Genomic DNA, 25,879 nt, shown 5'->3' with positions numbered 1-25,879 from the left:
AGGGAGATGAGAGGGTAACGCAGTACACCCAGTATGCCGGAGCTAACACAGCGCGGGGCCCCTAAGAGTAGAGTTGGGGTCCGGGGCCGAGGCCGATGCGCCTCCAGCCCTGGGCCTGGGCCTGGGCCCGGGCCCGGCCCTCTGGCGCCGCCTGGCGGCCCCATGCGGAACCGCACGCGGAACCGCGGGGCCGCTGCTGCTGTTTCCGGCGGAGCCAGGGGTGGCTGCACCGGGCGGCAGGACTGGGCCGGAGCATGGCGGCGCGCTGGGCTGCCTGCGGCCTGTGGGGCAGGCGCCAGGGGCGGCGTGAGTGGCAGCAGCTTCGGGGTTGTTCTTTTGTGGTGCTTGGAGGGACCCTCGCCGTGCGGGGCGGCTCGGCTTGGCTCGGCTCGGCTCGGCTCGGCTCAGGGCCGCGGGCTGAGGAGGCCACCGTGGGGACGGCGGCCGCGGGCGGGAGGCGGTGCCGGCCGGTTTCCCCGCCTCAGGGGCTGTGGGCCGGTGTGAGGGAAGGGGCTTTGCAGCCAGAGGCAGTCGTTATGATCTCGTTGCTTCGGTTTTCTTTCGTGGCTTCCTGCAGGCATTGCAGGGACCGAGGATGGATGGGCGGGCAGCAAGAGCTGCTGAAGTGCTCACCCTTGGCATGTTGAGACGGGCCCATGGAGGAGCAGTACAGCGAAATGTTTACCTTTTAGAAACTAGCATCTTATAAAGAGACTTTGAAACTCCCTGTCGCTTAGTTTAGATCATTCCTTTTACTAGGGTTCATCTCCACATCAACTGTTTCTCGACTGACATCAGAAGAAGTGATTCAGATGCGTAATGAGCTCTTCAGCAAAGAGAAAGAAAGACAGTTGTCTCTTTATCCACGAATTGAGAAAATTGAAGTAAAATACACTGGGAAATCGCACCCTGGGAGTGTGTTTGTAATGAACAAAGCTTTATCTACTCCGTACAATTGTGCCATGCGTAAGTGAATGGACTAACAGTGTGACACTGCTGATGAAAATTGTACTGCCAATTGAAGTACTTGTTATCTCAATTTGAAATGTTAAAATTACTGACATTTTAATGACCAGGACAACAGACGTACATTCAGAATATTTGTGTTTGGTAAGTTTAAAATACATTTGTACTAAGATCCATCAGAAGAAACAGTTCATTTTTGGAGGCTCTGTTAGCAACTTGTCCTCCCAAGTAATTTACAAAAGTGAAAGTTGCAGTTTGTTGTTACAAATGCAGGGATCTAAACTGCTGACTGAGAAATATGGTTAATAAATGTGTAATACTTACTTTACTTTGTTTAGACTTAAGTGAGTGGCATTGCAAGAGGTCCGTTCTAGCTCTTGTGGATGGTGAAGCCTGGGATATGTACAGACCCTTGACCAAATCTTGTGAAATTCAGTTCCTTACTTTCAAAGATGAAGACCCAGAAGAAGTAAACAAGGTAATCTGTATCTTATCCCATAGTAGGTGGCCTTAGTTATGACCACTTGATTCTATATACGCCTTTCAGTTCCAAGTCCATCTCCTTTCTTGGACTTTGTTGTGAAGGTTTCAGATGTTTCTAATAGGTGCTTGGTGCATCATGGTTGTCATTAGCTGGACAAGGGTGTGGGCTAGGTGATGTGTAAGCATCCCTTTCAATCTATATCGTGGTATTGTTTTGTGATTTCAGATTTAAATGTCTCCAGGGAAACATCTGGTTTGCATTTTAAGTGCAGTTTTGATTTTATATTTTATTGATTCTATATGTAGAATTATCTCCAAATACAAGTTTAAATAGTAAAGAGGGTAGTGTTTGGGTTGACAGCTAGGTTTGTACGTCATTCAGTTAGATGGCGGTATTCTTTTGGAGTGAATAACTGATGTTCATCTGGTTGGTTTGTTGGCTTCTAGGTAGTAAATCTGTGTTTTGGAATTCTCTTCATAGGCCTACTGGCGTTCCTGTGCCATGATCATGGCATGTGTATTAAAGCGGGCATTCAAAGATGAATATTCAGTCAATCTGATTAGAGCTCCAGAAGTGCCAGGTGAGACAAGTGTTTTATATTGACTGTTGCTTTTACTGCTTCTAAAATGAGTGTTTAATAGTCTTGCAAAAAACCCCACAACAACCAGAGGCTCCAGTGATTGAAGGTACTTAGCATTCATAAGTGTATTATGTGCTGTTGTTGTAGCCTTTAATTTGTAGTAATCATAGAGTAATTTTGTTATCAAAGTACAGAAAATTGATCTGTGTGGCAACTGGGTTTCAGACCACTTAGGATTTAACAGTTAGTAACTTAAGGATATAACCTATTTATTGGGAAGTTATATGGGTAAGGTATTTAAGATGTGGTTTGTTTTGTGAAATTTGCTCTAATAACTACGTAACTGTGACTGCTAAAAACTGCTACTAAAAATTGCGGTGTATACATCAAGTTGGAAGATTATTGAAGTACACACAGGGTTAGTAACAACTGCTCATCTGTGGCCTGATTTAAGATTTACGAAAGTGAGATAGCGAACAATAGAGGAAGTTATTTAAATAACAAACCCAGTGTAATTATGCATTTGATATAACGAGCAACCAATGTTCTTATATTTGGGGTCCTCCTACAACTGATTCCCTTTTTAGGGATTTCAGCATTTGTCTTGATTGGTAAGTATAGAGTGGATATTTCAGTTCAGGATTTGGAATAATCTTGCATATACTAAGCTATATGGTATTACACCGACATTACATTAAGACTCATTTCAAAGACTCATTCAGTGAAATGAAATGAAAATGGTACAGGTTTAATCTGCCACTTGTAGAATCACAGCTGAAAATTTATATTTTATAATGGATTTCTTGAGATCATTCTGTTTTTCTTATTAATTTTGATATATTTATCAGAATATGCTATGACAGTGAAATACGTACTTGTTACAAATGTGTTTTTTATTTGGATTTGCAGTGATCTCTGGGGCTTTCTGTTATGATATAATTTTGGACGATAGACTGAATGACTGGAAACCAACAAATGTAAGCACAATAACTTCTTGCCTGAAAGGTTGTATAGGTTGGGTTGTATAATTAGGGTTGGAAAGGACCCTAAGATCATCTAGTTCCAACCCCACTGCTGTGGGCAGGGACACCTCACACTAAATGATGTCACACAAGACTCTGTCCAGCCTGGCCTTGAAAACTGCCATGGATGGAGCATTCGCGACTTCCCTGGGCAGCCCATTCCAGTGCTTCACCACCCTAAGAGTGAAGAACTTCTTCTTTGTATCCAACCTAAACTTCCCCTGTTTAAGTTTTAATCTGTTACCCCTTGTCCTGTCACTACAGTCCCTCATGAATAGTCCTACCTCAGCATCCATATAGCCCCCCTTCAGATACTGGAAGGCTGCTATGAGGTCTCCACGCAGCCTTCTCTTCTCCAGGCTGAACAGCCCCAACTTTCTCAGCCTATCTTGGTATGGGAGGTGCTCCAGTCCCCTGATCATCCTCGTGGCCCTCCTCTGGACTTGTTCCAACAGTTCCATGTACTTTTTATGCTGAGGACACCAGAACTGTACACAATACTCCAAGTGAGGTCTCATGAGAGCAGAGTACAGGGGCAGGATCACCTCCTTGGACCTGCTGGTCACACTCCTTTTGATGCAGCCCAGGATGCGGTTGACTTTCTGTGCTGCGAGCGCACACTGCTGGCTCATGTTCATTTTCTCATTGACCAACACCCCCAAGTCCTTCTCCTCAGGGCTGCTCTAAATCTCTTCTCTAAATACAATAGTATATATGGAGTGTTTTCTACATACTTGTTCAGTGGTTCTCTTTTGATGGTGGAGAGGGGACAGTGAGGTTTTTTTGGTTTTTTTTGGGTGTATCTACAGTATTTTTTTAGGTCAGGACTACTCTTTGGCAACTGATCTCCATATTTACCACATACCGGCTCTCACTGCAGGGTGCTCGCAGAGCACACAGGCCGGGTTCCTTTTAGGAACTAAATGTTGAGCTGTCCTTCAGGCGCTTACAGGTTTTAGGTCTGTGGGGCTAGAGTAAGTTCTAATCTGAAATACCATTCCCAAACCAGTTGATATGGCTGTTGGGACCTCAGTGCCATCTTTGTTACTTTACAGATCTGCTCCTACTCAGCCACTCCTGGCTGGTAATGTAGATGTAACAATAGTCTTTGCGTAAGTAGAGCCCTCTGAAAAAAAAAAGTGTGTAAAAAGTGGTTTACAGCATAATCAACTTACTGTTCTAAAAGAACTGTGAGAACATTCAGATGAAGCTCTCCTTAATACCTTGCTTATATATATCATCCTCTTCAGTAAATCTAATGATCTAAAACCTAAGTTTCATAACTGTTTGGTAGCTGGTGTGATCCCAGATGTTTTATTTATCTGGTGCTTACTCATATTCTTGTGCCCAAATATCAGTGGAGGTGTGTAAGGCTAACAGCAGTATTGGTACAGTGCAGAATTTTCTTCAGTATAATCTTTGTAGTTGAAGTAACTTGGTTTGGAATATTTTCTATGAGACATTATAAATGTAATTTCTCCTAATAACAGATTATTTGTTAATAAATCTGAATATGCAGAGCTTTGGATTCTGGATCAAGGTGATCAATTTCTGTGTATTAATTTTTGAGTATTTTTCTTTTCCCTTTAATTCCATCACAATAGAGGTCATTTATAAGCAGCGTCATGCCTCTGGGAAACAAGACACACAAATGAGTGTTTAAGACTAGCAAGACTGTATGTGTATATATCATGGAGGGAAAACCTGAGAAGTTTGGCTTCAATTAATATATATTGTTTCTGATGGAAAAGTGCTTATTGATTTGACTGGGCATTGAATCAGTCCATTTAAAACAGTGATGATTTGTAGCAATCTGTTGCTGATAAATAGTAAGAGTTACGGTCCCACAGCAATATTCTTATATTTAGGCTTTATGGTAGAGGATCGTTGGTGTTTTGACAAATATTTAGTATTTCTTACGCTTTGTCTATTCATTACAGCTGTGAAACAGTGGTGGCAGTTTTATATATATCAGTTGTTTTTCTAGGACAACTTCCGTTCTCTTACAAGGGATGCTGGAAAGCTGATTCACAAAGACCTGGTATTTGAAACACTGCATGTTGAATCAAAAGTGGCACGTGAAATGTTTCAGCATAACAGGTGATTGAATTTGACTTTCTTGTAGAAGGGCAATTACAAATTCATTTAAATCTCTGCTTGATTTTGTAAATGTAAAATAAGACAGGTGAAGAAAAAAAAGTACTTCTCTCACTACCCTGAATGAGCCTGCCTTCATTCTCTTTGTCACACTATCTTTTTCATTTTGATATTCTCTCCAGAGAGCACTGGGCGCCTTTGGATGTAGTTTTATGATAAATGGAAAAAGACTGTTGACTTCTTAGGTTTCACTGCTTTTAAATTTCTCTGGCGATTAGACTTGGTGTACTAGCTGAAAGGCCTGATGAGGCCACATGTGGAGTACTGTGTCCAGTTCTGGGCTCGTCAGTACAGGAAAGATAAGGAGCTACTGGAGAGGGTCCAGCGGAGGGCCACAGGGATGGCCAGGGGTCTGGAACATCTCTTAGGAGGAGAGATTGCAGGAGCTGGGCCTATTTAGTCTAGAGAAGACTGAGAGGGTATCTCATTAATGCATATAAATATCTCAAAGGCGGATGCCAGGAGAATGGTGCCAGACTGTTTTCAGTGGTGCCCAGCAGTAGGATGAGGACAGTGCCCATAAACTAAAACACAGGAAGTTTCACCTCAACATGAGGAAGAATTTCTTTACTTTGAAGGTGGCAGAGCACTGGAACAGGCTGCCCAGGGAGGTTCTGGAGTCTCCCCCTCTGGAGACACTCAAAACCTGCCTGGACATGTTCCTGTGTAACCTAGTGTAGGTGGCCCCTTGTAGGGGGTTGGACTAGATGATCTCCAGAGGTTCCTTCCTACCCTAATGATTTTGTAATTAATATTTTGGTATCTTCAAATGAAAACTTTCTGAAATGTGGGTTTTGAGCTCTGCAGGAGGAAAACGGGTAAAATGCTCTGGCCTGTGCTATAAAAGAAGGCTTGTTCAGAACACTCAATTTTTCTGAAAAATTGCTGAAAAAAACACTTAGGCAGTGTTTTGGGATTGGGGGTGGTAGGAGTTCTCTGGTCCACAGCTTTTTGGGGGTTAGAGAGAGGTGGGGGAAAATGGTAAATAGTTTATCCTTAGCCGCTCCTCACAGGACATGCCTCGCAGCCCTTCCACCAGCTTTGTTGCCCTCCTGTGGTTCAGTCAAGGACCTTCACAACCTTCTTAAATTGTGGGGCTCAGAACTACACACAGTACTCAAGGAAAGGCCACCAACACTGAATACAGCAGGATGGTCACTTCTGACCAGCTGGTTGTGCTGTGTCTGACACACCCCAGGATGGGGTTTGCACTCTTGGCTGCCAGGCTACACTCCTGACCCTTATTGAGTCCACTGTCAGAGGGCACCCACAGATCCCTTTCTGCAGGGCTGCTCTCCAGTTACTCCTCTCCCAGTTTATACTTGTGCTCGGTGTTACTCCCTACCAATCCAGCATATGGAGTTGTTAAATTTCATGCCATTGACAACTTGTCCAGAAGGGTGCTGTGAGGGACAGTATCAAAAGCCTTACTAAAATCCAGAAAAACTACATCCACTGCCTGCCCTTCATCCACTAGGTGGATAACCTTGTCATAGAAAGATACAAAAGTAGCTAAACGGGACTTTCCCTTTGTGAACCCATGTTGACTGTGCCTGATGACTGTGTTATTCTTTAAATGCCTGTCAGTGGTACCAGTATAATCTCCATATATTTTTCCAGGAACTGAGGTTAGACTGGTCTGTTCAACATGCTTTATGAAACATGTCAATGTGTGGTGTTGTATAAAATTTAGAATTTAAACCTGTTTGAGAGCTTATGTGAATACAAGCATGATTTTTAAGAATGCACCTTAAGTCAGTCTCTTAATTATTCTTATAAGAACTAGGTGTTAAAGGTGAGGATTTTTTAAATATTTTTTTTGTCTTGTTCAGATACAAACTGGAGATGATTGAACGAAAAGCTTCACAGAATATGGAAGGAATTGTAGTGTTACATAGGTGAGCAAAGCAACTCATTCTGTAATGATTCACTAAAAGATCTGATAATGTTGCAAGTACTCTGCAGGTGAGAAGACTAAGTTACTTGTGGTAGTTTCCAATTTAGAAATCCCTTTTATTCATTGCTCTTAAGTTGTTATTTGGGTTTTTTCTTCTTCATACAATCATTGTTTTGTGATACCTAACACTTGGTGGATCTCACTAATTTAAGTTAGAGGTGGTAAGTGCCAGAGAAGTCTCACTGCTTTTATATAAAATCTAGATAAATCTCTAAATCTTGAGAGGTTAAATAAAATACAAACCAAGTACTTGCTTGAAAACAAGAGTTAGCATTGCGTAGTGGACTTTTCTTCTGAAGTTGTCAAGATCTTCCTAACTGGCAAGCTAGGGAGTGGAGCTGGCTCCTGGGATAATAAGATTTCTTAAGCTGGAGGCTGTAAGCTTGTGTTGTATCTCAGGCATGTAAAAGAATTTGTGACTAGCTTGGGCTAGCATTTTATAGATGTCTAAATTGTATTTGATTCTGGAGTCCATATTTATCTAAACAACAGATGTCTCTGCAATGACAGTTCTGGAAATTATAGAAAGATGTTGTGTGTGTTGTTCTCTGTTATGATAGAATGGGCTTACCTATTGAATTCTGGGAGAGGTTTGTTCTGAATATCCTTTTGCTGTACATATTTTTGTCTCTCACTGTTCTCGAGTGATTTGCATTTTTTCAAGACTTGAAGGGGAAGCATGTGTGGAGGTTGTGAACGTTGTACTGTGGAAAATGCGTTATCTTGGAGACAAATCTTCTGGTGAATGACAGATTTGTCCCACTTTTAAAGCCAACACGGCTTTAAAGATTTGTTAAACCTGGGGTCCTCTTTCTAGACTCAAGGTTTAAATTTCATTAAGTTCATTTTAGGCACTTATGTAACTTGTACTTTTGTTTCAGGAAATCTAGAAATGCTGAACTGGGGATTTATTTAGATTTGGTTTGGGATTTGTGTGGATTTTCTTTCATCTGTTCTCTAGATAGGAATTTGCTAATGAAACATAAAAACAAATAGGCTTGTACTGCTCTCTCAATGTATTTGTGGGTATTTTTCTTATCTCTCCCATCAGATTTGGTGACTTTGTAGATGTCAGTGAAGGCCCTCATATTCCAAGGACAAGTTTCTGTTTCCAGTATGAGATAACAGCAGCCCATAATCTTCAGACTAACCAGTCTGAATTGGTAAGGAGATTCCAGGGTGTGTCCCTGCCAGTCCATTTGAAGGTAATTAATCCATTTTGTACAGGCTTTCCTTTTTTACGTTAGGGCGCTTGGCTTACTTTCTGGTCTTTACTGTATGCTGTGCTGGTAGCTGAACATAATTCTGAGGTGAGAACAGCTGCATAAAGGAAAGGCCTGTAATGTGACTGTGTTGGATATTTGGAATTTGTTTTCCCGGAATTATTGTGAATGTGAAATGGAGCTAGAAAAGTTTGCATCACAGGGCCCTTGATATTTTCTTTCAGTACGGAGAGTGTTGTTTTGGTTGTGCAGTTTCTGCATGGATATTTCGTTCACTTTGCCTTAGTCGTGCATGCTAATCTTCTGAAATTGCGGCTGTTGACAGTGTTTAGTCAGATTTGGGAGAAGCAGAACTTTGAATTTAGACTACTGATAAAGGATGCCATTTTAAGGTCTTTCATAACACCCAAGTATAACTTAACCACAATAACAAAAAAAGGCCTAGTACTAATCAGTTTCCAACAAAGGCTTTGCAGAACTATAGCTGGAGGCAGGAGTCTTTCTTCCCATTCCTGTTGACTCATATGCTTGTGACAGGTGGTCTAACACGTGCTGTTTGTCTCACTTGGGGGAAGTTTTCAAGGGACAGGTGTGCGTGGGTTCCTCACCTCATGTCTGTGTCCCCTTCCTCATTGTAAAATTTTAGCTCTCATTTTTACCCACTCCCTCAATGATTCCACACATTGTGGATGTGATCAGCAGACATTTATTCAAGTGCTCCAAAGGAACGTGGGCAAATTGGATGCTGGAATCAGGAGCTGTAACATCTGAGTTAGGGATTGTTACGGTTTTGTGCCAGCATTTCTATACATTTGTCAGAATCTATTTTAAGATTTTATTTCATGCTTTACCTGCACTAACATCATTTAATGACATTTAATACAGGCTCACCACATCGTGTGGCACAAACTGCTGGAAAGATCAAAGAGGCTGGTAAGTTTCGTTAGTGGTGAAGTACAGTTTACCAAATAGAAAGATACACTGTGATAAAGGAGAATTTGAATTATTAGGGATGGGTAATACATTCAAGAACACATCTTTAGGAATGGAAATATTCACAGCTGAATTAAAATCTGATGCACAAGAAATCTAACTGCCAAACTGCTGTGTAGTAGGTTTGAAAGGATACATGCAGACATGTTTCTTACAAGTAAATGCAGGGATAAAATCTAATACCACTGGGTGGACCTAGGTGGGAGTTACTGGAGAGAAAAGGGAATGCTCTTTTGGTAAACTGCATAAATGCATTAATTTGAGTTTTTTTTTTTCCTGTTTAAAACCTACACTGAAAATAAGTTTCTTACAAACAGTATTCTGTTAAACAACCAGTGTTTCAAAGTTGAAATGTGCTTATCCAAGAGAAGCTTTACAGTGTCTAAGTAAATGCAGAAGACCAAGTTTTTAAGATAAGTGGAACTATAAAATATAAGCTGCATATAATCAGAGACTTGCTAGCAAAGCATTCTCAGACATAGGAAATCTTCATAAGAATTAAACAGCAGATGTTTTGGAGCCTTCAAATCAAATATTTTACTTATTTGTGTAGTAAGAGAGAGAAGCGCTGCATGTCTCCTGAAACTTGTTAGCCAAGGATGTGTTCAGATTCTAGCCCATCATATTTTCCCATAAAATTAATTTGAATACGCGCATCATTTTGGAGGCAGTAACTGCCTTTGTAGGCTGTCTGTTCTTGTTAATGTGACAGTGCAAGGGGAGGATTTCCAGGGTCAAGGAGAAGTAAATAATTAAAAAAATATAACAAAATCCCTGTGTGCAGGTCACTGAAGAAAAATATTTGGAAGCAGCAGTTGAACATCATGAGGCAAAAGATGGAACTGAAGAAGAAAGAACTGCATCAGTTTAAATTAACTTTAAATGTACATAATAAAATGTGTATTTTTACATGGTTTATTTGTGCTGTATATAAAAATTGTAATTAATTTGAATTCTGTGGACCTAAATCATGGATAAAGCTGTTACCAGAAATTTCAATCCACTTTAAAGTTTTAAAGGGTGTGTGTGTGTAATATTTCAGTTGTGATAACTCATTTTGCAAGTTACCCTTGCCCTTATCTTGACAGCAATTGTATGTGTCCGAATGTTGTACTCTCTGGTTAGTGCAGCTTGGCCTACAGACAGTAGTTGAAGTGGCAGCTGCAAAGGCCATCCCCTTTATCTTGTTATAACTTCAAGACCCCTTGTTCGGTCTTCGATGAAGAAAGTATTTGTTTCTCATTTTTGACCTAAAGTGTTTGTTTCTTGCTGGAACTTTCTGATGGAATTCCACTGAGTTCTTTGGCTACTGCAATAGGAAGTTAAGACAAATAATATCTAAAAAAAGGAGAAAACATCCTCTCAGAAGCATGTAAAGGGTTACAAAATACTATTATTTTACTAATTTTGGTTTCCTGTCAGAATTGCAATTAGATACTGTGTTTCCAGTTCAGAAGACTCCACTTGCTAGACAACTGTGCAATTGCCATTGCTTTATTAACACAAAAGTAGCAGAATACAAAAGCTGAAAAGTTCTTTGAGTTCAATATTTTCTGCTGTACCAGTGCAGTTAAAGATAATTTTCCAGAATAGCACCAGGAATGTAGTCCATTACTTGCATCCCCAGTGTAGTAAGGTTTTATTATGCATGTTCATTCATTGATATTTAAATACGGGGACTTAAGTTAAATTTCACAGGGTTTTTTCTGTTAGATGATGTTTCCCAACATCCTGTATTTTCATCTCCAGTTCATTAGAGCTGCTCTCGTTATACCAGATGAGATTCTTATTGCTTTTTTAAGTACAAATACTTTCTGTGAATTTTACCCAATTACTGGTTTTACTGTTAACTGCATCACTTGCCTTCTAATCAACTGACACTAGTTTTGGACGAGTAGGATAGCAGTTCACTAAAATACATTTAGGTAAGGAAATCTTGCCTACCTTAATCAAACTAAATAAGTAAGCAAATGCTGAATGTGTCCTACCACAAAAGAAGAAATGCAAGTGGTGAAAGTAGCTTTTTGTGAAATTGCAGAAATCCTAAGGGCTGTGTTAAATTACATTTGTTCCTGTGCTGAGGGCAATCTTTAGCTATGCAGATTTACTGGCATGCAGTGAAGTTTGAAGTCCATCAGTAAGTTAACAGTCTGTGACCTCTGGTTTAGTTTCCTGATATATACAACACTGTTAAAGTATAGCCAGTGAAAGTTCAGAGTACCTGAAAACCTGATTTTTTTCTTTTTTCCTCTTGATTAATGTTGCAGAGGACTTTTCATAATGGTATCAGATGCTTATTTTTTTACATAAGATTCTTGATTCAGAGTTTGTGTGAAGAGTACACACACATTTTATACATTTCCATAAGACTAAATGATCTTTGCACTGATCGGAATGTCAAATATTTGTGTTTCTTTTAATCCTTACCATTCCAGAGTATACTTTGTCTTACCTTTCGCTCTTTTCCTACTGCAAAATTGGTTTCTGTTTTGGGGAACGATATTTGCTGGGATGCTTTGTTTTGTGTTTTTGGAGGTACTTGCCATCTGTGATTAACCCAAAACCACAGCAAAATTATGCCAGTGCTCTCTTTTGGATCTTAAGCTAGTTGTATCACCAATCCACACAGCCTCCTGATGCCTGCTCTGTATTTTGGGAGTCCTTTTTGGAATTAATCCTGGAATCCACCACCTAAAGAGCAAGGTGGGAACGCTGCTTCCCTTTAGGGCATCTATTTAACCTTAGCTGGAATTTTGTGTTACAGAGCTTCTCAGTGGTCCGGCTCTGGCAGGGGAATGCACAGCAGAGCATGGGGAGCTCCCGCCGCTAGGTGGGAGCAGTGGCTTAGGGAGCAGAAGGTGGAAACGCAAACTTCTGCTAACTGATGCTAGCTCATGTTTTGTCTTTCGTGGGCTGGACAGGGCAGGCCTTGGCTTAGGAGAGATGGAGCTGGAGGATGTCTTTGAGAAGTGCCAGGGTTCTCACACAGGACAGTAGCAGTTAGAAAAGAACTGGGTAGTAGTTGCACTTGCAGGTTAAACTTACGCTTCTTTCTTCCCACCTGTACAGTGGTGACAGCATTTTTTTAAGTAGGAGGTGGAGATTCCATTCCCTGTTCTGCCAGAGAGGGATTCAGAACCGCATGTGCAGGGGGAAACTTACATAGTTTTTTGATGAGGGTTGGATCTGAAGATACTTTGAGTGGTCCCTGCCCAATCTGTGATGCCACTACTAGAAAACAACCCCTGAACATTTGTTGAATGAGCATGAGAACAAATGGAAACAGTGCTCAGTGTTCATGGAAGGCACAGAGCAATAGGAGAGATTGGTTCCTGAGTTCAGGGCCATTTCCGTGCTTTATCACTGATTATTGGCATATGAAATGCTGAAATTGTCTACCAAATGGAATGTTTCAGGAGTTAAGCTGGAGTAACACTTCTTTTCTCTCTTTGTCTTAAGGATTTCTGAGCTTTAGCTTGAACTGCAGGGTTGTACCAGCCTGGCTGGCTGTTTGTGGCTGTGCTCTGACATATGCTGGAACTATAGCTGTGTACCAAATCTAAACCTGTGAGGCAATATAAAATACCAAAATGAGCTTAGGTATGGCAAAGCTCTGTCTGGGTGTGGATTTTAGATGTGTGTGCACTGTCTGGCCTACCATGGGATCTGGCCCAATCTTCTCCATTGGAAGTAGCTAAGAGACGCTGTAGGTCAGTTCAAAAAGAGATAGGAAAGTACATGCTGCTATTTCTCTATCCTGAAAGCTATAGATCCTAGAAATGACAACAGTTAGGGGAGGTTAGAGTCACAAATAAGACTGCAGAATTACACACCCCCCCCCCCGCTTGGCTATGTCTCCTCTTCATTAAATTGCTGTTCAGGTGTAAGGAGGCAGTTTTTACTGTATCCATTCAGTAAAAGAGATTCAGAGCCAGCTAAAGGTAAGGAAGACTATCAGAAGACACCACACGGCAAAATACGGAAGATGGAGAGAGGGCAAGGTAGGATCATTTAGGCCAACACACATGAGCAGGAGATGACACTGGCCAGATTCTGATAGGGAATAAATAAGGAAGTTTTTATGATGAAGTTGGTGAGACACTGGAACAAGTTGCCCAGAGAAGCTGTGGCTGCCCCATCCCTGGCAGTGTTTAAGGTCAGGTTGGATGGGGCTTTGAGCAACCTGGTCTACTGGCAGGTGTTCCTGCCTGTGGCAGAGGGTTGGAACTGGATGATCTTTAAGGTCCCTTCCAACGCAACCCATTCTGTGATGACAGGGGAAAAGGTGGAAACTAAAGCCTTCTTCCTTGTTGCACATCTTGGTTGTAGCTCCATGGCTTCTCACATTGAAGTTGTTCCTCCATCTACCTCCTTCTTGAAAGAGAGCTGAAACTTTTTTGGAAAGCAGAATTTTTGCTATGAGCTTTGGATGCTGAGCCTTCCCTCTTTTTTATTGGTTTTATCCAAAAAGGAAACTGTACTAAGGTTAAAGCTACATGGTGTCTTGATCCCAGGAGGTGGCAGTAGGAAGGTTAAGCTGAGTCAGTCCACCTTTGTATATGCAGTATCCGACCAACTGAGATATTTTTTCCAAACAAATATTCTATAATTCATGTTATCATGGAATTTGGAGATAGAAAAGGCAATTATGGCAGTCTGACTACCTTCCTAACAGAAAGAATTAAATGTCATGAGAGAGTTATTCTCTTACCAAGTGAAACTCTTCCCTTCAAACGTGTGCAAGTGATAAAAACACTTGATCATCAGCAGATATTGAGTTCTTTTATGACAGCAGGCAAAATGATTTTCCCTTTCTATTTTAACGTCTGTCAAGAAATGATCTCTTACTGTTTTTTGGTAACTTACCTAATGCTATGCCACTCAGCTTACCATAATATTTTGTTATATTTTAAGCCAGTGAACTTTATAGTCCAACTATATTTATTTTATTAGTTATTTTAAGGAATCCAGACACAGGAACTCAGTATTATAGCAGCATCCAATTGAAAGAGTTGGTAGTGGATATTTCTTGAAGGACACCAACCACCTGAAAATGGTAATGCCATCATGCTGTGGTCTTCCACAAGATTTAACCCCAGTCATGGACAGCATTAACATTCCTTTGGAGTAAAAAGAAAACCTCTTTTTTAGTATCTACTAGTATATCTATGACTTAATATACCTGCCTTTCTGGTGAAACAGCTATGCAGAAAAAGTACATGTAAATGTCTAATGACCATATTTATATTTGCCGTCTAATTCTTAACTTTGCAGGTTACTCAACTTACATTCTGAAGAGGTAAATTGTAAGGAAGCTTATACTTGGTTTTTGTAACATGTATATGAATTAGAATGGTAAGTGGCAAGACCAGTTTCCTCATTAACATGTCTTCTATTGGCATGTCTCTATATAAAATGGAAAAGGAAAGTCCAGGCTAGGGATTAGAAAGGTGTGGTGAAGTAAGGAAGTTGCATCTGGTCATTGTTTCAGTACTGTGTCATTCACTGAGGGCAGTACTGTAGTCCAAGTACACTGCTCTCATGTTAATTAAAACCTTTGAAGAAGAAAACAAAGATCTCTTGGTGGGGTAGGCTAGGGGTGCTGTAATGTAAATGAGACTTCTCAATGCAATGAGGAACCAAAGAAAATATCGTGTAACATCTTCCTTCTGTGAGCACAATTGACATAATAAATGTAATCACTTATTGTTGAGCTTCAATCTATATATGCCACGGGGGAATTTAAGTGTGGCAAAAGCTCAGCAGCGTTTCCAGATTTCTGCCTTTCACAGAAAGCTTAGCTTTAAGATTGTCATTCTGAGTCAGTCATGCAGCTAGATGCCCCGTGAGCACTGCAACCACGTCAGGGCAGTGCTGGTTCTCTGGCAACCGCACATGGAGAAGACAAAGAGCAGTGACCTGTGAGCCTGGGACTCCCCTGCTCAGGGACAGCCTTTAGGGGCTCAGGAACCACCTTGGCTTCTGTAGGAGAACTGATGCTGCCAAACCTTGCCTCAAATGGTGAATGAAATAAAACTGTGCTTCAACTGTTTCACCCTAGTCACAAGAAATGAGAATTTCTATCAACTCTCCTTCTTTCTTTTGCCACAAGTTCCTCCCTGTTTTCAAAGGTACTTATCCCTCAAAATGAATAGGCACATGCTTTTCTTTAACAAAATGTGCCTCACTACTCTCAGAGCTGTGGCTCTGACTTTGTAAGGGATAAAGCTAGCTTTTGCTTTTTGATGGTCACGGCTCTTGGCTGTATGCATCCCTGGGGGTGTAACTAAGCTTAACAGCCTGACTGGGAAAGCATTTTACACCCTACAGCTGTTCTGTCTGAGTGGAAAAATCGCATTCAATGAGACTGTTCATATGTGAGACTTTTATATATGTGAGACCATTGATTCATAAGTGCCTGCGATCTCAAGGTGCTCTGTAATCATACCTCATGCTGGGGGTCCACAGTCAAAACACTGCAAACAGAAAAGGGTATAGGTATTGATACAGCACAGACATTAACCTTATTTCTAAATTAATGGTGAGTACTTTGAGGTTTTTTGTTTCACCTTCTTCCCCATCAAATTAATGTTTCATAATAAACTATTCATTAAGCAAATTTAATTAGAGTCTAAGAGAGTTTTAAAGACTGGCTGTGTAACTCAGGTTTTGTGACTGTGAGTATGCAGTATCTGTGTGCCTTCCACAAGATAAATATATCAATACATACCTATTTCTCTGAAATTTTCTGAGATGACTTCTAAAAGTTTAGAATGCACTGGTAATCCTAAAGTAAAACAAATATATTTTGATTTTCTCCCAGTGATCCGTTGACCCATTTCTCCTAATAAACTGACAATACAATCTCAGGGAAACCTTTTCCATAAGATTTTCTCTTACATATAATAAAACTCTATAGAAATGGATGGAATGCACAGTTACACATGCAAAGAGTTTTAATTCATAGTTCTTCTTTCCTAAATAAAATGAAAAAATGCAGTATTTGTGTGGGAAGTAAAGCCAGAGGAGCTGAAAAGCAATAAATCAAGATAAAAAACAGGTTGTTGCATTCAAAATTTTACACATTCTATAGCCTAGTAAGGACCTACAAGATTTTACATGTTCTATAGCCTAGTAAGGACCTCCCTGTTATTTCCAGCGACTCTAAACCTAGCAAACATTCTAGAAATCACGTCTACATGCAGAACAACTCATCTTTTTACATGTAGAATGGACGTTTTCCCAGCATAGCACTGACTGATTCAGGATTTCTGCTCTCCTCCCACAGCAGCAGCTTGTTCCATGTGTATTCTGGTAAGAGGCATGATACAGTGTTAATGCTAATATGTAGGAGTCAGTCAGAGGTAAAAACCCCTATCACGATTAGCATTAACAACGTACAGCCTACAGAAGAACTCCAGAGTGTGGAGTATAAGATGTAAAGAACAGAACCACTGTTTTTTTCCCCTTGATATACCTAAAAGAAATAAGAAAAAAGAAAAAAAAAAGAAGACTGAAATGCATATTAAAAAAGATGTTAGAGAAAGGACAGACATCAGAGGAAAGAAGATTGTAGTTGGTTAAATACACAGGACCCATCTGCTGTACATTAAAAACCAGTCAATCCTGCAATTGTTTTAGTTACTTTAGGACTAGAGCACATTCACTATTCTTCTTTGAAGGCTTTCCATCATTCTGCTTATTGCATTTCTTTGTGCTGCTTTACTTGCATTGAGCAGAAAGAATACAGTTTGTAGCATGGTCTTGCCTAATTTTGTATTCTCTTAGATATCAGTTAAGGAAGACTTCTAATACCAGCCACGTTCCTCAAAATGTTAATTCAAGATAAGCAAAAGCCAGAATTACTTGGGTTTATTTTTACTTAAATAAGACAAAATGACTGTCAGGAGAGCTGACTGTTTAACAGGATGTAAGAAACAGAGCTAAGAAATAATCGTAGTTTCACCAGTATGCAGTATCTGTGATTAAGCAACAAGTATTCGTTTGGATTCTGGAATAAATGAACACTTAGCAGAGAGGAAACTTGTTGGACAGACTTAGTTGCTGGTCTAGGATGCATATGCAGGTGTCCTTCCCTGTTGTTACAGTAGGCTAGAGTAAGATTAATGACTACAATTGTCTGTGTTGAACAGCATGTTGCTTGCTAATTGCCTCTTAATATTAACCAGTCACTTATGCTTTGACTATAATATCAATAAATGCTAAAATTTTTTGACCAGTTGAACATACTTTTAAAAAATTTCTTTCAGCCTATTATGATCTCTATCCTGAAAAATAAAAAGGAAAACATAGTTTTAGAAATCAGTAATTCAATAACATATTTTGAAAATCTGCAAAGAAATCATATATTGAAGGTTAGAGAATCCTCATTATCTATCCGATTATCTGAAATACATTTGCAATTCTCAGTTACTTACATCAGTAGTAAGGATGGAATAGTTGAGACAGTCCTTCCAAGCAGTTTTAAACAGGCCTAAGTAATGCCCAGTTACGTCTCTGCAAAGTATGTCTTGATTGAAATATCTTTTCCTTTATCCATCATTCTAGAAGAAATTCTCCGCTCCTGGGCAGAGTTCAGAAATGCTTGAATCTTGTTTGCTTTCTCTTTGGTCTCCCAGTAACCACTTCTTTAAAAAAGAGTATTGTTGCTCAAGCAAAAAGTCAACAAGAAAAACAGTATGGGAAATGAGAGAAGCATACGTAAGACGTAATTTTGGAGATCTTTTTTGTATGTAAATGTAAAGAAACTTATGTACTTTTATAACTTCCCTACTCTCATTAACACATGTTTTAAGAGGAAGTTGAAATGTCATAGTAAGACTGTGATCTAATTTAGAGATTTTAGGGAAATTACCTTTCACTTTGTGCCACTCTAAACGAAACCAGCCAAGTACTTGGTTGTGATATGTAAGTGGCAAACAAAAATTCCAAGGTGAATATAAAATTTTGGTAGGCAGAAAAAAGTGGTTTAGAAATTTCCAAACCTCAATTTTAAAATGATGATTCAGAGCTTTGCTGAATGTTCAGGCGAAACTACTACCGAAGTCAAACACTAGCACCCATGGTGTAACATTTGCATTTGTGGGCAGTGAAGCAAACAGTTTCTAAACCTAGTACTCCTAAATGTTGTGTGTGCATATGTGGTATGTGTGTGGAGGGTGAAGGGTGGAGGTCATGGGAGGAGAATGAGTTACTTCTATCATCAAAAGGCTATAATCTTACCTGAATTTATTGTAGATGAACCTGCTTTGAGCAGGGATTTGTGTTTGATGACCTTCAGAGCTCTCTTCCAACCTGAACCATTCTCACATTCAGCTATTATGCTTTTAAAGATACTGACTTCTTATTCACTTGCTGTCACCCAGTGGGCATACATATTTATGAAAGGCTTGATGCAAACCCGTTGTTCTTCTTGTGGAAACACTAAATTTAGCTTCATTAAGCTTTGGATAAGGGTGATACTAGGCAGTAGGAAAGAGCTTTGGTACAAGAAACTTCTCTCATGTCATAGTCTGTTGCCCTCATAATATTTGTAGAACATGTTTGTGAATTTGCAGTCTTTTAAATATGTTTCAGGTGCTATTCTTCACACAATGCTTCTCAAACCCTGTTTCTTCCACATCTGTTTAGGATTTTTATCTTTGTGGGTTGCAGCAGCCATTTGTGGTTAACAGCATTTTCCTCTTCATTCTGCCTTACCTTGTGTTCAGTCTTGGATGTTTTTGAAATCCATCACTTGAATAGGTCTAATAACTGTTTCTCTAAAGCAGCTGAATGAATGCTGTACTTGAGCGTGCCTGCTTCCAGCATTACTGTTGAGCAGTGAGAGAAGCAAGAGACTTGAAGCAGCATTTGATTTCAGAGCTAGCCCTTTGAAGCAAAAGAGGGTAAGTGTGCAGCCATAACCACAGACGAACTTTTGTCTTTGGTCCTTTTCTGCTCCCAAGATCTTGGGTTTATGTAATAGGATGGTTTTGTCTAGGCTGGCATCTTAGCATATTAATTTTGGGTTTAACAACTGCATAGTATCTCCAATGCTGTTTTACTCCTATGTGCTAAAGGCAAAACAAAAAAAAGAAACATGCTTTATCAGGAAGTGGTGAGAAATGACACGTGTTTCCTCTTGCTGAGCCTTTGTAACAGCCTTTTGCACAGCTGTCAGATTTCCATTGCATGAACAGATACCTAAAATGCTGCCTGTCTTCTCACACAGCTCAAAAAAATGTGGTTTAGCCATCAATGGAAATGATGACCATCTACTCTTGCTTAAATATTATAAAATAAAATCCTCTGTTATTTCCCTTGAAACATTAAAAAAGAGAAAAAGCTCTTAAGATCTGGTATGATTTCCAGTCCAAATGACCAAACTCTTATTTATCTATTGGTCAACTAGGGGGGATCATTTGTCATGAATCTGGAGTAAAATTCAACCTTTTGTCTGGATTGCAAGGAAGGACATGCCAACTTTGACAGTACTTCCTATTAGAGGACATGAGGTGGGTCTCACATCACCCAACTGCAGCTATAGAAAAAATTAGGACTTCCGTCTGTGCTATCTGTGTATCCTCCCGTAACACTCACCACAGAGAGAAAGGGAAGTTAGCGTGGGCCAAAGGGTAACATGCAGCACCTATCTTTTTTCTTTCTTGGAATGTTGCAAATTGCTCACAGGAGATGCCTATTTCCTTGTATTTGTCAAAACTAAAATTTGGCTTACCATAAAAGAGTGCCTTTTAAATCTGCCTTCCTCTGCAGTCGTGCCAAATCTTTTCTTTTTTTTTTTTTTTTAATAGAAAATAAGACCAAAATAATATGTACCAGTTTCAGAGATGTTTTTACCCTTCAATAGCAGAAATCTAGTTTTGACTGAAAGAGAATTAGGATTGGAGTACATTCTATAACTTATTTAATGGCCTACAAAAAGCTGTTACACATAAACAGTACACCAGATGTCCATTTTCAGGTGCCCTATTTACATTTTCAGGAGGATTTAAAGTCTTCTTTTCTACTCTAATTTCTCAGAAAGAAAAGCTATTCTTTTTAAAACACTTAGAAAAATATGGAATTCAGGTCTCCTACCGAAGGTACTGGAAGGGCTCCAAAAATGTGTATATGGATAGAAGTGGCTTTTCCCTGCTGCACTTCCCTTATAAAACAATGTATGTTTTATGAGGGAAGGTCTATATGTACCTTCCACTTCCAGATCAAGTAGCTGGATTTTTTCTTTAATACTATTTTCCAGCTATTTTGCTTTTTCCTTTGTAAATTAAAAATTGCCATATTAGAAAACTAATAAAAGAAATTATTAATCTTAGGTTTTGGCTGCCAAGTCTGAGTTCAGAGCAAATATTTTATGACCAAATTAAACCTTAGAGTTTTCATCAGAAAGGTCTTAATGCTGAGCATGGAGCTCCGTTTTTGTCAGTTTAGATGTGCATTTCAAGAAAGCTATATGAAGCTCTTATTTGGGCATTTTAAACATCTTCATTTTTAAAATAATTAAAACAAACCGTAGCTATATGATGCAAGCCTAATGGGTACCATGTCCAAAATTACCTGTATGGCCAAAATTAAATAATTCTAACTAGATACTTTCCCCCACCTTAAAATGCCTTTGGCAAGCTCTAAGCAAGAGAATAACAACAGATTAGTCCTAAATCTCTTCTAAATATATAACTGAAACACTGTAGAAATTACATTCCATATTACATGGTCCAAACTATTCATCTCAAAACAAAACACGAAGGGGTTGTGGGGGACAGAAAGCAGTGTGTATCTCCCATGTCCTCTTAGTTATCTGCAGACACCTTTTTCGTGCATGCTATCCCACCAGAGTAGACTGCAAGGGGATTGGTTTGTTTTCACTCGAGGCTGGTTATCCATGTGTGATTCTGGATGGCTGAAGGTATATTTCCATGGGGATGCCTGCCTGTTTCTGCATGTGTGCAGAAGTGTTTGAAATTTAGCCTTTCTGAGTCCTGAGGCTCCTGAACTCTGCCCGAGGGCCCCTTCCCTTGGCCTGCTCCCATCTCCTGTGACATATGAGCTTCTCATTCAAAAAAAAGCACACACACAAATAAATGAAAAAGCCAAAGACCCAAACTGAAAAACCTACCTGCTGCGAGGCAGTTTCATTACACAGAGATGAAGCAAAACCAATGCAGCAATAAGGCCACAGACTTCCTCTGTTCCATCTCACAGGTTAACCATGATCACTGAGCTCCGACTCCTTTTTTTGTTGTTTGCTTTTTTTTTCTTCTAGAGAGAGAGAGTGAGAGTGAGAGAGAAAGAAATAAGGCAAACAAAGGTGAGAAAAGGTAACTGAGGCAGGAGCAGTCGCCACAGAATGTGATGGTCTGGCTGGTCGCCTGATATCCTTGCAAAACAAATTAGGTGAAGAAAGCCCGCTCCAGACAACTTGAGACCCTTTATAAGTCATGAAGGTGACTCATAACTAACCGACTTGTCGTGCCTTTAGTAAATCCCCTGCTTTCTTTTTCTGAGAACAGAGCAAAAAAAAAAAAAAAAAAAAAGAGAGAGAGAAAAAAAGAAAAGGGAAAAAGAGAAAAAAGAGAATACCAAAGGAAAACAGAAAACTCCAATAAAACTGAGGAGTTTTTAAAAATGCACCATGTACTTTCCTTCCCTCAGACAGTTTGGCATCAGCCTTTGAACTGAGTAATAATAATAAATGCAAGTGATTGTTTCGTAGTGGCGGTACACTTAAGTTACAGGTATGTTGTGCTAGAGAGCTCATGCCAATATCCTCAGAGATCTAACTGGAGAGGGAGTTCACTGTGGTGAGCTGATTACTGCTGTTCTTACTTTTCCCTCTATTACTTTTTCATCCAGAGCTGTGCTGCATGGACTTCTTGGTTTTTTAATTAACCCTGGCAGATCCAGGCAGAAAGAAAAACACCCCAAATAATGAGAGATGGATGAAATTCTCCCTGTCCTCAGGAAATGTGAGGAGACACCTGACAACTGTAGCTGTAACAGTTGCGAACATCTAAAACCAGGGACAAGTTCTAGCCAAATTAGGGTGAACATGGGAGACTGTAAAACAGTGGATTGTGGAAGCCTGTTGTTAAAATTATATGGCATTTTTAACATTCTTGAAAGACCACTGCAGATGACTGGAAAACCAGGTTGGCCTAAATGTACAGGAGTTATAAATTTATACAGTTCTTAGGTTCTGAACATATTCCCAGAAAAATCCAGTTTATGTGAATTTCCAGCAAGGAAATGTGTGGTTTCTACCTCCTGATTTTCCTCAGACATTGAGGGTTGTATGCTATCAAAATGCTACATTTTCACTACAAATAACAGAATTTCTTTTGCCTCACGGTTTGGAAGCTCAGTGATATTTTATAAAAGTATTTGAATTCCAGAACTCATTGAGATGGCTGAAAGGCAATGGTTCTGTGTGCCAACCACCCAAATATAGGGAAATAAAAAAGTCTACCAAACTGCATCCTACAATCACTGTTCTCTTTGGTTTAGGTGTGCAATTAGACACATCTTCATTTTCCCTGTGGAACCCAGATAAATTTTTGGTGCTTGTCCACAGATCTGCACTTACATGACTACATCTGATGCTCACACCTCATTAATGATATGGTGGATTTTGGCTCCTGTGGTTTATAGAGTAAGGTCTGAAGCTGTGGCTAGAGTAGTGGTGTTTCTCTGACACCTCTCATCCGAGGTGAAGCATCTCTGACAAACGCAATTAGTTTTTATCTCCAAGGTCCCTGGCTCTGGGGACATTGCTATCGTCCATGCTGCTGGGGGAGAAGGAGGCAGTAAGCCTGTCTGTGCTCTAATACTCATGCGTCTGGATGGGTGGGTGGGTTATGTCAGCCACCCTTCTGTTTTCTTCCTATACCCGTGGGTTGGAAGGAGACTGGATTTTCCTTGGGCCCTTACCCAGGAAAAGAGAAACCACTGAGCTACTTGGTTGTCTCCCCTACATGTCTTCTTTTGCTTGGTACTTGATGTAGGGCCAAAACTTGGGGCCACCTTTTGTGGGGAAGAAGAGTTCAGTGAGATTAGACCCTGTGATTGTCTCCAGCCTGATTATACTACCACACAAGCATCTTAATTTTTACCCCAAATACTTCTTTTAACTTGCATTTTTACTTGATTTCAGTATGAATTGGAAAGTACGAGACTTGTGGAATCACACTTGGCATGTGTACGTCTGTGTGTGTATCTCTTGAACTCCTCTCTAATGGCTTGAAATCATGGGTTAATTTGAATTGACAGTGACAGAGGGATGTCTCAAGGATATGAAGCTCCTATTGTTTTTGTGAAAACAAGTGAACAAATTAGGAAAGACCTTTTTAAAGTTCCCACTTGTGGAAAAGACGGTAATTAGAGTTCAACATGTTAAATATTACAGTGTCCACATGGGAACTCAATTACAAATCCGTGGGTAATCAAATTTTGTTCATTTTGCAACTCACAAAACGACATGCTTATTAAGGGATTACGTTAAATTCATGAAAAGACCAATTAATACATCCATCAATAGACAATTTTAGGTTAAAGAACAAATAAAATCGTAATGCTGCTAAGAACAATATACACGGATAATTTAGCAAGAAAGCTGTCAATTAGGCATTGATGCCAGTTTGGACTAGCCTGATTAGGGTTATGTGTGCATTTGTGTTTGAAAGCTGGCAAGCAATTAGCTTTAAATGCCATCTGAAGCTGTGAAATGGCCTCATGTCACTGTGGTCCAGAGTGCTGCTGAGGCTGCCCTATGCTTTATTCCTGCTCCTCTGTATTTCACTCCCTAAACTCATTTTTTTTTTTGCAGCTTAGAGCAATTATCACTGTGGTTCTGCACTCAATTATGGCACAGAACCACAACATAATTTCCTTGGAGAAGCATAAACACCTTTTGTATTTTAAAGTGTGTGAATATGACTTTAGTGGCTACACCAAGAAATGCAAAGCAGTAATGCCTTGAAAGAATGCCAAAAAAAGGACCCTTAGGGTCATTAAAAAAAAAAAAAAGGAACAACCTCTAAAAGCCTGCATATATTTTTTAAATTCCTGGAGTCTTTCTAGTTGTTCAGCATACATAGAGACATAAATTTCCTAACTGATGTGGTAAAGATGGTTAGGTTTCCTGTTGTCTGTGATGCTTGATGAGATATGCCTGAGGAACAGAGGGCAACACGTTCATACAAGCAATAGACTGGTCCAAAAATGATGGAAATCAAGGAGAGTTTGAGCTTAATATAACACTGGTCAGACCCAAAGCACTCAATACTATTTTCACTTGTGATAATGGTTAAGGATCCTAATGACATCTATTAAAGAGAGAAGCAGATCACATTTTGAGTTCCATTAGAAAATAAACAATGAAAAAGGTGGAAATGTTACATTTAATTAAAACTGTTTAATGACAGAATTTAGTGACAGAAGTACCATCTTCCATATGAAGATCGGCTGAGAAGGATGGGGCTGTTTAGCCTGGAGAAGAGAAGGCTGCGTGGAGACCTCATAGCAGCCTTCCAGTATCTGAAGGGGGCCTATAGGGATGCTGGGGTTGGACTCTTCATTAGGGACTGTAGTGATAGGAGAAGGGGTAATGGGTTAAAACTTAAACAGGGGAAGTTTAGACTGGATATAAGGAGGAAATTCTTTCCTGTTAGGGTGGTGAGGCACTGGAATAGGTTGTCCAGGGAGGTTGTGAATGCTCCATCCCTGGCGGTGTTCAAGGCTAGGCTTTATGAGGCCTTGGGTAATATGGTTTAGAGTGAGGTGTCCCTGCCCATGGCAGGGGGTTGGAACTTGATGATCTTAAGGTCCTTTCCAACCCTAACTATTCTATGATTCTATGAAATACAGCTTGTTTGTGAATACCTGCAGGAGTTAAAATATAGGTAACCAAAAAAGGTAATAATGTAGAGGCAGCAAACTCTTTAAATTAACTGCAGTTTTCTTCAGACTTTACAGCCTCATCTTTTTCTGAAATAAATTGTTGTATTTTTTTAATGCTGTTTTTTTTAGCTGAATTTAGCTGAAAATTCCAAAATTGCTAAAATTAGGCTTTGCAGTAAAAACTGAAATATAAAGAAAATAAGAGATTTTATTTTCAGTACCGTTTAAATATTTTATGAACATTGTGACACTGATTAGACAAGCTATTTTTGAACAAAAGTTATTTAAAAGGTAACATTTCAATTAGCCAAAAATTATCCTATATGTTTTATGAATTCTTGTCACACTGCCTAACGAAGTGTGTAAAATATAATTTGGGATGGATGTTTGACGCTTTTTCAAATCTTCTCTCCCTGTTCTCCTCTTTCCCTTTGCAGCAGCCTCTGGCACTTCAACTTGTGCAGTCCAGGATCTTAATGGCAACTTGAGGTGCTTTTACAGGAAAACAGTTTTGTTTTGTGGGCACCAAAATTCTGCCCACTCTAAGTGCCTATCACTTTTGTGATAGTGAAAACCTCCTGG

General features: G+C 39.7%; 1 protein-coding gene across 1 annotated transcript; it reads left to right on the top strand.

The window, feature by feature from the left end:
- Positions 1–225: 225 nt before the first annotated feature.
- MRPL39 (mitochondrial ribosomal protein L39) lies at positions 226–10,291 on the top strand. Its single transcript, XM_061358972.1, has 10 exons — positions 226–306; positions 760–966; positions 1,305–1,444; positions 1,931–2,030; positions 2,940–3,007; positions 5,040–5,152; positions 7,042–7,107; positions 8,218–8,371; positions 9,275–9,322; positions 10,167–10,291. The coding sequence occupies exons 1-10, from the start codon at positions 255–257 to the stop codon at positions 10,251–10,253; spliced, it is 1,035 nt and encodes a 344-aa protein (XP_061214956.1). The 5' UTR covers positions 226–254; the 3' UTR covers positions 10,254–10,291.
- The last annotated feature ends 15,588 nt before the right edge of the window (positions 10,292–25,879 follow it).

Source organism: Neopsephotus bourkii, unplaced genomic scaffold (assembly GCF_033783945.1).
Source record: "Neopsephotus bourkii isolate Nb327-2 ecotype Australia unplaced genomic scaffold, CSIRO-AGI_Nbou_v1 NB_962, whole genome shotgun sequence".
NCBI classification, from domain to species: Eukaryota; Metazoa; Chordata; class Aves; order Psittaciformes; family Psittacidae; genus Neopsephotus; species Neopsephotus bourkii.
This window is presented reverse-complemented; position numbering and strand designations above follow the sequence as displayed.